This window comes from Argopecten irradians, chromosome 2 (assembly GCF_041381155.1).
Source record: "Argopecten irradians isolate NY chromosome 2, Ai_NY, whole genome shotgun sequence".
In the NCBI taxonomy this organism is placed as follows: Eukaryota; Metazoa; Mollusca; class Bivalvia; order Pectinida; family Pectinidae; genus Argopecten; species Argopecten irradians.
In genome coordinates, this window is record NC_091135.1 from 22963780 (window position 1) to 22981842 (window position 18063).

The 18063-nt window shown below is 35.1% G+C and overlaps 1 protein-coding gene across 1 annotated transcript in view; it reads left to right on the forward strand.

Annotated features, from left to right (window-relative positions):
• The first annotated feature begins 3100 nt into the window (after positions 1–3100).
• Positions 3101–18063, forward strand: part of LOC138314847 (NACHT and WD repeat domain-containing protein 2-like) — a 44066-nt gene continuing 29103 nt past the window's right edge. The window contains exons 1-3 of the mRNA XM_069255431.1: positions 3101–3334; positions 6737–7106; positions 12601–12689. Of these exons, the coding sequence (XP_069111532.1) occupies positions 6935–7106; positions 12601–12689 (261 nt within the window). The 5' untranslated portion in view covers positions 3101–3334; positions 6737–6934. The remainder of the gene's footprint in view (positions 3335–6736; positions 7107–12600; positions 12690–18063) is intronic.

The window sequence follows — 18063 nt, forward strand, 5'->3', positions numbered from 1 at the left end:
GTCTGAGTATACTACTAGGGCCGTTTTATAATTTCGATTATGCGGTTTGACTGGTCGGACCTAGTTGTCCGTTTATGAATGGTGATTTTCTATCGTTTTCAGACGAGCTTTGACAAAATCCTCATAGGCCTGTATCATAAAGTTTAAACTGCAGGTCCGTCAGGATTTATACCTGAAATAATGACTTTTACAAACGGTCGAACCGGTTGTTCCGTATAAACGAAAACGGCCATAGTTTTTTTTCTGACAAAGAAAAATTCTTCAGAGACATGTTCATAGAAATGTTTCACAAAAATTAACCTATGTGATAATTTCGTTTATTCACTTTTTTGCGTGTGTCTTCAAGACTTCCTCTTACGTAGCCGACGATTATGTAGCTTTGGGTTTTGCGCAGAGGCGTGCACGTGAGGAGGGGGTTAATTACAGTGGGATTCTCTTAGTTTTATCTCTTATAACACTATACTACCACAGGTATTATATGCATCATTTTCTTCTAAATACTTTTGAATATGCTATTTAAACGTATATAAAAGAATTGATGCATATATACCATCGCTGCATTTAAAGTTATATGTGTGATAATTTTCATGCTTATGAATCAAGAAGAGCTTTAACATCTTACATTCGTCACCAAAAATTATCGATGATTTTGTACAATAAATACAATGCATAAGTTTTAATTTTACAAGCACAAATAAGATAAAACACCTGTGTTCATGGTTTCATGGTTTTTCATTTTAATTATTTATTGATTACCTGGCGACAAACGGAACTCCATATGCATAATTACGTTATGTACAGTCAATAGTGTGAAATGTACAAAATCCCTCCAATGAACCGTCCCCGACCCGCGTGGACGTAAGTAGACATTTTACAACTCGCATATAAAACGTTAATGTACCATAAATTATAAATGGTCGAAAATTTTGACCTATTGTCGTCTCTTCTGAAGGTACTGAATACCACAAACTTTGATTGAATAAGCTGCAGTAATCCTTTCAAACTAACGAAAAACATGTGTAAATTAGGAACAAATGATACTTTTCATTTCACTCCAGCAGTTCTGACGGAGAAAAACGAAGGGAAGTAAGTCTGATAGATCAGAATGATGGTACTTTTAGTTTTGATTACACCACAGGGACCTGACACGACTTTTTTAAACTAACAGTATACATATATATATATTATAGTATCAAGGGTATGAACTCGGCGGTCGAGAAAAACGAACCTATTTTTTTAAAACCGTGATTATTTTAATAAATGGGTTCTACACAACATTGACGGATATCTTACCTTAGAGAGAAATAATTTATCTTTCCATTGAGTGCTTGATGAACAAAATTGGCCAAGTATTGACGAAGTTATGGCTTGATGAATCAGGAAATTTACGAAAAATATGCCAGGTAGACATTTCCCTGTCCGGTCGAAATGTCGTCTCGGCTCTAATGGGCACCTCAAAAACCAAGCCAAAATCACAAAATCTACGCTTGTGGTGGTAAACAGTATCCATAACTGTGTTCATCCACAATCTCCTTTGGAGGTGTCATGACCCGTACTTTGTAGAAACCCCATTTAAACATCGTGTAGCTCACTTACTTTAACCGTGACCGCCATGTTCATTTGTTTTTCGGAACGCTTCTCGAGTTTACCGACAAGCACAACATAACATAATTTGCATAATGTAGTCACTTTATGTAAAGTCGAGAAGCGTCCCGAGAGAAAAATGAACATGGCGGTGACGGTTAAAGTAAGTGAGCTACACGATGTTTAAATGGAGTTTCTACAAAGTACTGGTGATGACACCTACAAAGGAGATTGTGGATGAACACAGTTATTGATACTGTTTACCACCACAAGCGTAAATTTTGTGATTTTGGCTTGGTTTTTGAGGTACCCATTAGAGCCGAGACGACATTTCGACCGCACAGGGAAATGTCTACCTGGCATATTTTTCGTAATTTTCCTGATTCATCAAGCCATAACTTCGTCAATACTTGGCCAATTTTGTTCATCAAGCAATCAATGGAAAGATAGATTATTTCTCTTTAAGGTAAGATATCTGTTCAATGTTGTATAGAACCCATTTATTAAAATAATCACGGTTTTTGAAAAAATAGGTCCGTTTTTCTCGACCGCCGAGTTCATATCCTTGATACTATAATATATATATGTATACTATTGGTTAAAAATTTTCGTGCCAGGTCCCTGTGGATTACACTATGTAAAAACTTTATTGCGAAATAATTCGCTTTACGGTCACTGATCATTATAATTATAACCAGGTACGTTACTTCACAATAGACGTAAATATCATGACATGTGTATTTATGACAATACTGTCAGAATTCAGTTGTATATAGCCTACTGCTGAAATAATCTAGTTCAACATGTTTTCGAGTTATCTCGCTTCTCTTGAGAGCGAATTCTTAAGGGTGTATTCTGCTGTGCGTAGTATAATTTGAGAACATTGTACATAAACATGGACATCTCATGTAATAGCAATATTGGAAAAGTAACTCCGAAAAGTTGTGTGAGTTTTTTTTCGTTTATAAGGAGGTACACAAAATGAAATATTTGTTTTTATACATTTCAATAGTAAATGATTCTCACTTAAATTTATAAATTATTGGATTGACCTGACTCATATTTAACATGTTGTATTACATTTTATTGTGAAAGTATTGTATGATTTGAAAACTAATAAAAGAAACCAGTATAGAGAGTGTGATAAGCCTTTGTTCTAATTGATTCATTAACGGTGTTTTAGGGTCAAAAATGCCATATTTTCAAGCTTTAGATATCTAATATACCCCCTTTTAAATAATGTCTCCTAGAAATCAGTTTACTAGTCCTACGTGTATTTGACAGTGTAAAGAAGTACTTTGTACGTAGTACATTACAAGTATTTCAGATTCCCCTTTCCAACATTCCTCAATACACTTACTTATATGTGAATCCCTGGATCGCTTTGACACTGAACAAATGAGATGCCGCGCGGTCCATTTACCTGAAAATAACTATTAATAAATGTTGTAAGCGATAGCGAGAAAAGTATTGATCGTATCTGTAATTACCGACAAAGGTACGGTGAGGTGGGTCGTTTGACGCGAGTAGCAGTCAGTGTGGCTGTACGGGACATCGGGTGTGTACTGGCAGTTGTCGTCACGGCCGCAAAACAAACCCAAGAGGCTATCACCATCGTCGACACATTCGGACCCTCGGGATGTTCCGGGGGTGATGACACTCCGAATATATCAGTTAGGGAGGGACACGATACACCTATGTGACGTAAACAGATAGATAATTGGACGGCTGATCTAGGATTAAAGTATCGGTAAGTGTCCTGACTGCTATAGCGACACGTGTGTTTGTGTATTGCCATTTGTTTGTTATACACGTGCAGTAGCAGTGTAAACATATCAAAGTCAGTTCATTTTCTGTTTCTATCTATAACGGTTTAATTTTGAATACACTTTATAATGACGATCCAAGCTGTCAAACACTGTAATACGTACAATGTACGGATATCTCTACACGACCTTTATAAGATCGAACAATGAAGAGAATATAAATGAGCAAAATCGATCATCGTTTTTCATTCATTAAATTTTACTCTCAATTTTTTGTTCTCGCCGTCTATTTCGTATCTGGCTAACCCACACACCAGAGTAAGGTTACCAAACAAACCATGGAGTTGTGTTGATATATGAATCCATATTTATATTTGGGTTAAAACAATGGCAAACTATTGTTTGCTTTATTAACGTGCGAGGACAGTTCAAACGAATCTAGTAATTGTGATTTATAAACATTTAGTTGTCGACATGAGCATAACATTTCAACGTTTCAATGCATGCTATTGACTTCGATTTTCATCTCATTATTTATCAAGGTATATTTTGTGTTCTACGTTTCTAACCTGACTCAAGGATTTATACCGTAGAAGGTAGTTTAATGGGTTATGAATGCCAAATAAAACAAAAACATGTTTCGATAAAATGCGTTAGTGTAAGTTTTATGCAATAAGTGTAATTATTGATTATCTGATGTCATATTATGTACATGTACTGCTTACACAGGCAATAATGATGATATGATGATGATGATGTGATGATGATGATGATGATGATGATTTTATTCTCGGAATATAATTTCTCTCTCACATTCTGACAATGAAAACCATCTACAGTATGCACCGTGTTATTTTAATTTAGTTGCATTGTGTTTTACGGCCAAATTGCGGGGGAAATATCACTCATCAGTTTGTATAACATGTAGAACTATCAGTGTTTATATAACCCTAGAAAACATTTCCCTGCTAACTAAGGTCTACTACATATTATTATGTCTCAGAAATCATCATATCGCGCGCGTATTAATTGCTACGACTTTATTTTAAGTTTTAGATGTGTGACAATCGGGTAGTGTATCATTAACATATAATTAAGCATGTTATTATCAGTTTTTATCCCCAGTGACACTCAGATACTAAGCTGGGAATCAATTTAAGTGTGCATTCACAATCAAGAGTTTTAAAGTTTAGTATTTCCCGTCATGCAGTAAGATTTGAATTTGAATATCACCGTTACGTCCCGAAAAAGGTATCTTTACACTCACGGAACAAATCTTCAGTTCCGTCCACGGTGATCTGAGAATCAGTTACAGTTTATATCAATATATGACCCCACAAGACCACAGTTTGTATCAATATAAGACCCCAGAAGACCATTTTCAACGTTTTAGGAGTCTAGACCAAAAATCTGTAAAATCATAATCTACATGGTATTATACAGTGGTATAGTAGTACAATATAGAGTATGTTTTTTTACTGATTCACCCCTAAAACGTCTGGTCAATGGACACTCTGGTGAGTCCATATTAATATAAGCTGAAATCAGCTACCAATGATCTCTCGAGTTTCAAGATCGGCGGTTTAGCACGGAACTTGTCACCTTAACATGTCTCGTCCACACCGACATGCTTTCTGTTTTGGGTCAGGTCATGACCTGTTGGTCTAGCTTATAGCCAGATATGTCTCGTCAAATACAGCCAATTAACGTAATTACACACATTATGAATAGGTCGAGTTGTTGGTAGGCGGCGCATTTAAAACCTAACAAATTAAAAAGCTATTTCTACTCCGATTGGTAATGATTTATACCAGATATGTTTGTCCTCCAATCAATCGGTAGAAACTTCGCATTTAATTGAAGGGGTTATTTATTTGCTCGCAATATATGCTCTCTGTAATCCGGGGTTTTACATGCATGTTTTAAATATACTATTGACTTGTATCAGTGGTGCACACAATGTATATGCTATACTCGGTACATTCGAGCTTGAATTTGGTACTTATTTCAGTATTGTCGTTCATTGGATAAAATCAAAGAGTTTTTAGCCATAAACAAATTGTTTGTATCATATGGAAAGTGTTGTATGCCGCGGTTATTAACCATTATCATCGTCAATGAACGGAAACACAAGAGTTAAAGAAATTGTTTTCATTTGACTTTAAAAAACATTTGTTAATTAATTTAGAGTGCTAATTAACGTATGAACCCAAATTAATGTCTCGTATAATACGTTTTACTTTTAAGTCCGTTTTAGTAAGGTCAAAATTGTCTTGCTATAAAAACGCCAGGAATCAACTGTAGATATGATTCATTTGACGTCGAATGGAGTATATTGGATGAATGATGTTTATTGTGAACTTGATTACATGTGATCACCAGTAGCTTTACTTACATTTAGATGTGTGTACATGTATTGTCTCGTCGAAAAGAGACAGGGTACATAAAGTACCCGTAAGGTTATTGGTATTATGGTAGACTAATGGATAGGAAGTTAATAATACAAGGTTTATTACTTTCTGATCATTGTACATTGTGCATATTACTTATCAAAATCTCACGGGTTTAAGGGCATATGTAATGTATATGAAGCTGCCAAGAAATAACTAAGATAGCTGGGCTTTTTATTGTTCTATTGTTTTCTCCAGCGTTCTCTGATTTTACATCGCTTGATGTCTGATCAACAGCTAATATAGAGAAATGGTCTCAGGAATGTGACATGATTCAATGATATTTCAATAAAATCCAGTTTATATGTAATAAGTCCCGCCGAGATTACATGTCAGGTTATTTCCGTAAAGTCTTACAATGTGTGATAATTAGAGCTCACGAAGCCCACAACGATATTTAGTTTCACGATCCTCGAAACATAGCTTACCACATCATTTGAAGTTCAAAAGTAAATTGATCAGAAAGCAATATCGATATTAAAAAAAACTAGACGTAATACCCTCAAAATACCTATTTAAATTAGATGTATTACGCTAACAGAAATGGGTCATATATTGCTTATTGAATTATATTGTCATCTATCTGGTCTGGGTTTTTAAATTTAGACTGTTAAGATAGGTGTGCGAACACTACATATCTTTAAAAGTCCCAGAATCAATCGGCGAAAATCGGGTTTACCTATACATTTCCTTTCTACAAACACAAACAAACAGAAAGGTTGGCAAGTGTTGAGAACTCGCTTTAATCCAATCCAGCGGACACGTGTATATACCACGGCATAGGGGTACTGTATGTATACACCGGCTTTCAATCTACCTGGATATTTCACCTGAGAAGTGACGTGATATATAGTGAACGTAACATGTGCTTTATTTTAATTTTCTCTTCGTAACAAGTTTCATATATATAAAGTAATGTTATATTTTTATACACAGATGGTGAGAGAATATCACTGAGGATGTGAGAATTATCCTCAAGTATATCTGGAATTACGTGGAAACACCTGTATTTCCCTGGAAGTGAACTAGTGATCCAAGTTCAATAAATTTTCATCGGGTATGCAGTATTTGATTCTACTTTGAAATGTGTGAAGACAACATTTTTAGGACTAAAGTGTAATCTAACTTTTTATAATGGAAGGGGGCAATCCCCCAGATGGAGCGGCTCCGGAGCCCGGGGGTCAGAATGGAGAGTTACCCCCAGAGGAACAGGAGAAATTACAAAGAGTTCTGTCAGGATGTTTGGGGAATTTACCAGCACTTAGTTCTAAAATCGTCCGTATATTTACAAGCTCCACATTCACAGGTGAGTAATTACCGACATGATTGTGGTTTATATCATTATAAACACCACTCAGGGCTCTAAACATCGTTTTACTAGTGTTGTCCTACCATGACTTGATGTCTAATTCGTTTAAATGTATAAAATGGTGACTTAAATAAATATCTTGACATTTATAATTTGTTTCAAGTCTTCGAGATCAAACGTTATGTAAGGTTAGCGGTAAATATTTCTGTTGTACATTCTGTTATAATCACTGCTTTTGAAAATAAAATGTGTCCTGAAGTCCTGAACGTGTAAAAGCTGTGTTAACGAATTTGCTAATTTAAATTGTCCATCTTTTTAGATGTTGCTACCGAAAAGAATTCTGGTTGTAGCCGTTACTTTGTAAATCTTTCGAGAACCATTCCTTGATTTCGGGACACTCTCCATAGTGTTAGGTTTGATAAAAATATCTTCTCGAATTAACCATTGAATATACTCATAAAGGTAATCAAACACCATATTTTATTTTATTATCTTTGCGCATTTGTATTCAAATTCCCTTTTTGCTTCAATGCAAATAAAAGGAGACAAACCTTGTTAGAGTTCACTAGTCCTCTATTGCCGTATTGTCAAAAGTCACGTAGAACCTTGTATACTATCGGACTTCCTGTTGCAATTACTCAAATATTGATTTAATTTTACCATCAAGAGTTATGCAAATTTTAATCTAATTTGACTACGATAAAGAGTGAATGCTTAAATCGAAGTAATTAGCATGATAGAACATTACGTTATGATTGTAGTTTGTGTAGACACGCTTATATTTAAATTCAATTACAAAGTACTGACAATTACTCCAGCGGACTAATTAGAACGCATTGTTAAAAGTATTGGTAATTCAATTAAAACGATTTGTATTTCTGAATTGTCTGTAAATCAATACTGGTATCTCTAAACTTAACGTAAGCTGTTATAACAAACAATTAAACACTTTAACAAATAAGAAGTAGAACTAATTGACATCTTTATTTAAGATATTTAACCACTTGAGGAAGACTTTGAGCAAAGAATATTTGGAAACATTTTTAGGTGAAAACTACCAGAACTGTTAGCTTGATTTTATAATAGACTTGATACCGACAATCGTCAACTCTTGACGAAATCTATAATTAATTAAAACTGTTAATGATTTCCATAGAATGTGGAAACATAACATTAAAAGTTTAAATATATGTTTAATGTATTAAATATTGACGATTAAAACCCAATGCCAAATCAACCTATCAAACTGACTATACCTTTTTTAATTAGGGCAGGGTAATCGGCACTGTAAATAATATTTTTGATTTTGGAACAACACTTCGACATAAGTAAAGCACTTGGGCATTAATTGTATACGATACGCTACAGGTGAGAATGTAATCCCGATATTGTGACGGTTGTGTTTGTATGTATGTAAGATTATCCGACGACCTGCGACCATCGTACAGTCAAATTCTTGTCTCTTGGCTTTGAATGATAGCTATGTCCTGTTCGTAACTAAAACAGTTCCACAACATGACAACTGAACATCCACACATCATGTTAATTAGTAATAAGATAATTAATAATTTATTACTGATCTTTCCCTTGTCTATTCTCTTAATGCGATCGATATGACACTAAACTGGCCATTAGAATGTATTTCAATTCGTGGTGAATGCGTGTATGTTTTTGTTATAATCCTTTCAGTTGAATTGCTTCATTAAGTGTTATTATTACATTTTTATTCTTGCATTTGTAACTTCACAACTTCAGACATTCAAACACGAGCATCACGCTCGTCATTCAGACATTCAAACACGAGCATCATGCTCGTCATTTAGACATTCAAACACGAGCATCATGCTCGTCATTCAGACATTCAAACACGAGCATCATGCTCGTCATTCAGACATTCAAACACGAGCACCATGCTCGTCATTCAGACATTCAAACACGAGCATCATGCTCGTCATTCAGACATTCAAACACGAGCATCATGCTCGTCATTCAGACATTCAAACACGAGCATCATGCTCGTCATTCAGACATTAAACACGAGCATAGCTCGTCATTCAGACATTCATGCTCGTCATTCAGACATTCAAACACGAGCACCATGCTCGTCATTCAGACATTCAAACACGAGCATCATGCTCGTCATTCAGACATTCAAACACGAGCATCATGCTCGTCATTCAGACATTCAAACACGAGCATCATGCTCGTCATTCAGACATTCAAACACGAGCATCATGCTCGTCATTCAGACATTCAAACACGAGCACCATGCTCATCAATGACGATGGTAACACCAATGCTATAGAGAATTACACGTATTTGCTCGTGTGTAAATCGTTAGAGAGGACACATTCATACTTTTTTTTTGATAATGTTGTACAATTTCTGGGGCAATTTGAATGATGATTTACATAACACCTTTATTTATTTTATAATTACAAATACATTCTTAAGAACGTTATTTCTAAAACTTTGTCGACATTTCATTTCAACATTTGATTTTCATCACATTTCTGCTGCGAAATGTTGTGAAAATTCTTTGCAATAAGTAGTAAATAAGTTTTTAATTTGTAATGGCCATTGATGACGTTGAGACACGGCGAATCCTATAAACGGTACCGCTATAAAATGTCAACTGTGCATGCATTTGTTAGCAGCTCACTCTAGAGCGGACATATATTCTCTGACCGTGTCACTAAATCAAAACACTTTAAAGATAAGAGACATGTCAAAAGTTAGGGCAAAATAATCAGGTTGAACTATCAATGTAATTACACGAATACTTGTATCCTATCCCAGCATCCCATATACTCATTCATAATATCCGAAACAACTAGAAACCGTCCGGGTAAATATAGAATCGCATGACCGGAGAAATAAGACCATCTCCGGCTCTTATCTTTGCCACGCGTGTCAAACATCCGGTTTTGTCCTCTATCGTGATCTGGAAAAGACCATAAAATAAAACATTTTTACGTTATCTACCCGGACTTCGCGCTAGATCCCCCAACCTTGTCTGCAATTCTTCCATTTACTATTGATTAACTGTAACATTCTTTTCAAAATTCAATATTTGCTTTGTATTGTGTCCGAGTTCACGGACGGTCTCGTTTGTATTGGTGGGGTATTAACTGCCAATACCGATATTGTTAAATATAGTCCATCTGACCTACATATAGCTATACAACGGCAACAGCCTCAGGACCAATGAAAAAAGTTAAATCCAGTAAATTCTTGCATACATTTGTAACTAAAGTGGATATTTTGGGGATGTCCGACCAAAATGATTCCGAATCCGTGCCCCGGTGTGATACCAATGTACATGTACCATGTCATGTCATATGGGTCAAAGAAACAACAGACGTACAGGGCTTTTGCAACGCCTTGCAAATTATTATGTTACTGTATATTATAATTCAATACTTATATTCGCCTTATTTAACATATGTTGAAAATATCATAACCATATTTTGATACAAGAACAAATGTCATACTGTAGAAGAACAAGGAAAAACACATTACTGTCGAGTGCCCCGACCAGGAATCGAACCCGGGTCTCCGGCGTGGAAATTTACGGCTCTACCGACTGAGCCAAAGAAGCATACTCCGTCAGCTAAGTGACAGAGACCGTATGTATTTAACACTATTTACAAACCACACCGACCCGCTCCTTTTACACTAATAGTTGGCTTGCAAATTTGCACATTGAATGTGTTGGCCCGGGCAACCTTTTGACTAACCTGCTTACGTTTGTCCCATAGGACGTTTGAGACAAGTAACCAATACATATGCACCTAAAATACTCATTTATGTAGAAAGTCGTCAGCATTCGTTTAAGCTGACAGAATTATCAGCATTATTTAACAGATTAACACTTAAGTGTTTACGTGATTTGTATGCTACCTGGAAATGGACGACTTCCATTCAAGCATGATGATGTCGACGACACACATGGATGGATACCAATCTAATAAAATACAATTTTTTGTCATATATGATTTTATGGTTTTAAAGACCTTGAATACACATGTTATACATTTGTGATAATGACAGGTAGTTAATCAACAAGGACACATATATCGTTGTATAAAAGAGACGGTTTTAAACGTGAAACTGAGAAACGTCCCGTTGACCTAGATTCTGCGCCTGCAAAATGTTTACAGTTGTAGATATATTATGAAACGCAATTGGAACTCGTTGTAAAAAGAGGTATAGTAATTTGATTTTCATGAATAAGAATGCCTGAAAGGCCAAGCAAGTCGACTGTGAGGTGTCGCGAATTGATAAATACAGAGACCTAGACTGCCATCTCTATTCAGACAAATATGTCCGACGGATTAGTTCCGACTGATATTGAATTTTGCGTATGTACTTATAGATGTCTTTGCACACAGTATAGAAATACTTGAAGGTACTCAGGATAAATTACGCGATAATGGACACGAGAGTTTAATAATCGCAGCATTATGTATATGCCAGTCTCTCTAAACCTTGAGCATGTAAACATGGATAGTATACAACATATAATCTTTACACGTATGTCTTTCCTTCGGCTTGTCGAAATCTATTCAAATTCAATATTGAATTTTATCAAACATACTTGCCAAAGTATGACCAATTTGAAAACTTTGTTTATATAGCTCTACAGATAGTGACAAAAGTCAGTAGTATGAATGCCAATTAATCATGAATATATAATTAATGTCCGATTCAATATTTAGTTTTCTGCACCAAATAAAGAATCATATGGAAATTTAAACAAAACCTTTCAATTTTAGATCTGTCAAATCGCCTTGGGCATTTTGAGATATGTATGCCATATTACTCTATACTCATATATAAATACAACAGTCAAACTGTCCTTCGCTGCACCAACCAAGTAAAAAAGCAGCAATGATTTTTTTACACAGCTGCAACCCTGTAATATCTTTGGGTACCGACATGTTGATGGAACAGAAAAAAACTCTTCCTTTTCCGAACACATGATTTTAAATTAAATCTTTTCCCGGAATCTCATAACAGACCAGTTTTACTTGATTTGGATTATGGGATCCCGTTCCCTATTTATCGATATACCATCTTTATTTGGTAGACAGTTTCTTTACAAACAAACACTATATCCAGTCACAGATGCTAATTTTCTGATCGGTTCGCTTAGTTAGCAGATTGTGATTTGGGGAACTTTTGTAAACCGGATCTCTCAATCAAATACTAACAACAATCGCTTATATAATTTCCTTTCATTTACACACGCACACAGAAATGATTCTAGAAGGCCGAATTTTGTTCTATGAAGTTAAGAATCTCAATATTGAAGCCATTTTGATGTGAGGACATGATTTTCGCTATGCACCTTAATGTTAATGAAGCAGGGGGTATGTTATTCTATGGTCTCTATATATAACTGACAGTGTGATTCTTAATTGCTATTTTACAAAACTGTCATGTTGTATCTTCATTTGTTCATTCTAATTATTATATTTTCCTACAGACACAACCATCGAAAGAAATGCGCTCATGGAAAATGTTTATCCCAAACTAAAAGAATATCTTAGAGAACGATATGGTTTGGAATTCCAGGTAAGTGCATGCTACACTTTCTAAATAAGTTAGAAATAGCACAATATTATTGTTGGGATTCCAGTGGTCAATTGCATATTTGTAGTATATGTTATATATATATATATATTATATATATATATTATATATATATATATATATATATACGTTCCACCACTACCCCTCTACCTTGGGGGACAGTCCTAATTGGTAATATGTCTGACATCTACCGTGTCTTCCATCTTGGTCGCAAGGCCGACGTTGGTAGGTTGTTTCGTCTTCGAATTCTTAATCGCCTTTATCCCGACACCAAAACATATGCACTTTAAAGTCATAATCAAACCAAAGCCTTCCAAGCCATTATACAACAATGTTTACACATGTTCAGATATGTTAACTAAAACCTATTTTAAGAACATATCATAAGCAGCCGTGTATCGTTTTCATCAAAGTATAGCGTACATTATGAAAAAGATAACGATAGACAATGCCAGAAAATAGACGATATATGGACCAGTGTCGAGCGATCAGTAAAGTACTTAATGTGAGGGGCAATACCATTGAATGCAAATTGATTCATCAAATTGACGAAAAAACACCGGATAGGTTTATCATTTTCATTAACTTTAACTGCCGATTATCTTAAAAATAACAATGATGTTGCACGGCTTTATCAACTAGTCTTTTCGGTTTTTAATGTCGTCTTTGTTTGTTTTGTCGTGATCAGTTATGTGTTTGTAACACATTGGCATATAAACACTAGCAGGGATGGGGCTATGTATTATGTCGCACATAATCTCGTAACTCTCTATATCACTTTCCATTAGCCTTGATAACTTTCAACGCATGGATATCGTATTTCGTTTAAATAATTTATTTTCATAACACTCAGGCGATTCTGTTGTAAAAGTATTGTTTGATATGCTGAAAATGTGTAATTTTTTAAATGCATTAAAATTTGATTACATACTAAAGCACAGGAATCGCCCGAGTTTGTGAAATTGACCCGATTATGATAAACGGCATGCAATGTTTTTATTCGGCAAAATAAGGTCAGTGAATTATAGTAGTCAGACTCGGGCAGCACACCTAGAGAAGTCTAGATTACCTGACCCCCGCGACGCCTTCGTGGGTTCAGAATTCCCGTTATGTTTCGTTGGGATGGGGTGACCCAGATTCGGAGTTCCATGACAAAGTGTCGATACTGGATTGGAGGTTAGGGGTACAGAGTGCACTATAGCCTCCCTTATCAATAAATAAACAAAACTTTACTTTACAATGCGGACGGATTCATGTAGGGTACCGCTAAATAAATGTTTCTAATCTAACACTCAAAGGTCTAATACTGGGATACAAGCCTGGATCCAATGTACCCCGACCTGTTGGTATAGGAATTACAAAGTTTTGTCACCTTTATTCCCCTTATTTTAAAACTTCCAAAGAGGCACTCGAATGTAAATGTTATTCTGATAACAGTTTTGTTATTTTTCTTTTCGTTTTTTTATGTAAATTATAATTATAAACAAAAGAATATTTACAGCGAGATTCATTAGGATAAACAGTGGTACTGATATCGACAGCATGTAAACTAACAACTCCTTTGACATGTGATTAATCATTATTTCAACATGGGACACATGATTTCCTTGTAAACTGTACACAAGTACCTTAAATTATTTACCTGGCCAATAAAGCCCCTCCGTACAAACATCTAAATGTTGACATTCCATTCGGCGCCAATACCGACCGATCATTAACAACACCAATTGAGAGAATAGAGTTTGTACCTCATCATGAGGGAATCCTATTTTATGATAACATTATCTAGTGGTGATTATTGGCTGAAGGAAAGGCCAATCCAGGATCTTTATTACTACAGTAAATAGCGTTATTTATTATATACGTTAGTGGTCGTGGTAACCACATGGATATTTTGTTCTCCCATACTTCACAGGTTGCTAGGGGAAAGATATCTCTGTCTTACACAGGGGGGTGTAAGACAGCTCACACGCGCTAGACAATTACGTTACGTCATCAATAAATGCGGCGTAACCGCGGCGGGCATTGTAGATGACGTCATCAATTTTGACGCATAATGACGTTCCTGCATAGTGGCGCAACGAAACAGCTGGAAACAAACAGGAATTTCGTCTTTTGTCTACCAAATATGGGAGAAAAAGAATCAAACATGGATCTGTCAAGTGGACAGGGATATCTCAACCCTCGTGAAAGATATTGGCTGTCAACCCTCGACAAGCCTCGGGTTGACCAGCCAAAATCTTCCACTCGGGTTGAGATATCCCTGTCCACTTGACAGAACCATGTAAGATTCTATTAGTATGTATCCTATGGGCGGAGGAAATTCATTTTCTAATACAATGTATAATACATTTTGGAAAGCAAAATAAGTAAATTTACAATTTTATTTAAATCATTATTTTATATAATTTTCCTTTTACTCCAGATTGTTAATACTGCCTTACTGTTTGTCATAATCATTCACTTCATTTAAATACAAACATCTTGTTACCGGTGTGAGAACTTACATGGGCTTTAATTGCTGTTGTATCCCTTTTCATTTCAATTTCGTTAAAATAAAATTTTGAAACTATGAAATCGAAAACCACATCCTGGTTTCATCCAACGTTTTTAATATTTGGGTATTTTATCAGAAAGCTATGCCACAACACGCTGGGATTTTTAAAAGTAAAGTTGGTCTAACGTAGCCGGTGTCCGGCATTGGTATTTTATAAGGAAAATGAGAAAATCTTAAATTAATGAAAATGGCAATCATTAACTTAGACAGTGTATCTTATCGGATGGATATTCTACTAGGTGACCACCCCCCACCTTCCCACATAGGAACAGCCCCCACCTTCCCACATAGGAACAGCGCATATGTGTCATGCTGAAAGTCAGCGTCTTGTCGTTGCGATTGTTGAAAACTACCGAATACAAAATGCTCCTTTATGTAAAAAGTTCTAACTGTATTTGGACAGATTGATTTAAGACGATATTTTGCATAAATCCAATTATGCCGTCGTGTTAAAAAGCTTACTTAACAGTGTATCAAATAGAACCATATCTTATATCGTATATGAGTCAAGATCCCTTCTGAAAGCATTCAATTTATTGTACCCAATGACCTTTTGATAGCCTTCCTTAAATCATTGAACGATGAATACTTATGATATTCATCACAAATGATTTACATCATTAACATTTCCACAGAATAATCTACAAATTATATCGCGCCGTGGGAGTCCAGTTGCGTTATTGACATATGCTTGTTATTTACCTCGTATATAACCCACCCTCCGTATCAGTAAACAATAACAGTGAATGTGTATGGTGCGTACATCTATATCCCTATGTATGGTGTGTATATCTATATTCCTATGTATGGTGTGTATATCTATATTCCTATGTATGGTGTGTATATCTATATTCCTATGTATGGTGTGTATATCTATATTCCTATGTATGGTGTGTATATCTATATTCCTAATGGTGTGTATATCTATATTCCTATGTATGGTGTGTATATCTATATTCCTATGTATGGTGTGTATATCTATATTCCTATGTATGGTGTGTATATCTATATTCCTATGTATGGTGTGTATATCTATATTCCTATGTATGGTGTGTATATCTATATTCCTATGTATGTAGGTGTGTATATCTATATTCCTATGTATGGTGTGTATATCTATATTCCTATGTATGGTGTGTATATCTATATTCCTATGTATGGTGTGTATATCTATATTCCTATGTATGGTGTGTATATCTATATTCCTATGTATGGTGTGTATATCTATATTCCTATGTATGGTGTGTATATCTATATTCCTATGTATGGTGTGAGTTGGAAGTTAGTTTTTTAAAGGGACTCCTTATCAATAGCATATATGTATACATGTATACGTTTTAAAACTATAAGCATTTTCCCATGTTGACTTCGTTTAACATCCCTTTCACAATTTATGCTTATTTATTGCTTCTGAAAACAATTTTACTTGCAGTTTTTTTTAAAAAACTTTTTTGTTTAAATTAACGTCCTGTTACCAGCAAATATCGTGTAAAGATGACCTCCCATGTATGTGGTGTGTTGCGTGTATGAAATGCGAGGTGCGTTTTCTGGGAGACTGCAATATATTCGTGTTGTGTCTTTTATAGTGGAACTCGTGCTATTTTTATAGTGCTATATTACTGAAGCATACCGCCGAAGACACCAAGCAACATACCCTACCTGTTCATTTTATACTTACTACGGGCGAACCAGTCGTTCCGCGCCCTTTATTTCAAAAAGGTGTGTTACGATTTTTCAATTTTAAGTTGGGATCCAAGCTTGACTTTTTTTCAATCTTTGGAATAATTTTCAACTGGCTTCCTATATAATCTTCTGAATATCTTACATAATCGTGCTGAAAATATAACCCATTCCATCTGAATAAAGTGTTTTCAGTTTCACACTTATAAACACTCCTTAATACAATGTACTAATCAGTGTAGCATGAGCTGTAATATATATACTTTCCCACGGATTCGTGCAAAATTAAACAAAGATACAACATACAATAGATTGCAATGCCAATGAAGTCGTTATCGTTTTGTTTTTAAAAATCGAACTTTTTTTATAAAACGAATGCAAACAACACATAGACAACAGCAAATCAATGTTGCACTTTGGTGTTAGATTTCAGCAGCAATTTCTTTGGAACTATATCCATTGAAGGACAAACCCATCGATTCAGGGTAGGGTTATTATTTTACATGTAGTACTGAGAGACAATAATATATCGCGGTGATGTAATTTTTATATATATTACTTTTAAAATAGTAATGCTATTTTTATGATACGTTATTCGATTTTAAACTTGTTACTACATGTATATATGTAGTGCAAGCAAACTAAAATATTGTAAAAGATTATAATATTTTTTCAATGCTGATTTTTAACAGCAAAAGAAAAACGTTGACGTTGATAGAAAATTGGGATTGAAGCTTAAAGATGAAATAATCACATAAATACCATCCAGCGATAGACCAAACGTTCCACAGGAGAAACGTCTAAATAACCACCGATATTATAGTGATGTTTTAAAAACGTGACATTTCTTTCTTTGACAATGACACCGAATAATGATTTAAGTTTGCAATTATTGATTTATTAATACGTGAGATGAACAGAATTACAACCAATCCGGTCTATAAAACCCAAGCCAAAATGGTCTTTATAGTGAGTGATGTTTATACACAGGGGACAATTATGTTGAAATTGACCATTTGGGCCTCGGAAAGGGAAGTCTTACTAAACAGATGGTCTTTATACGGAAGTGATCACTAGGCAGGTGTCGCTGTGTTGTATTTTCATTAGCATTTTTCATTT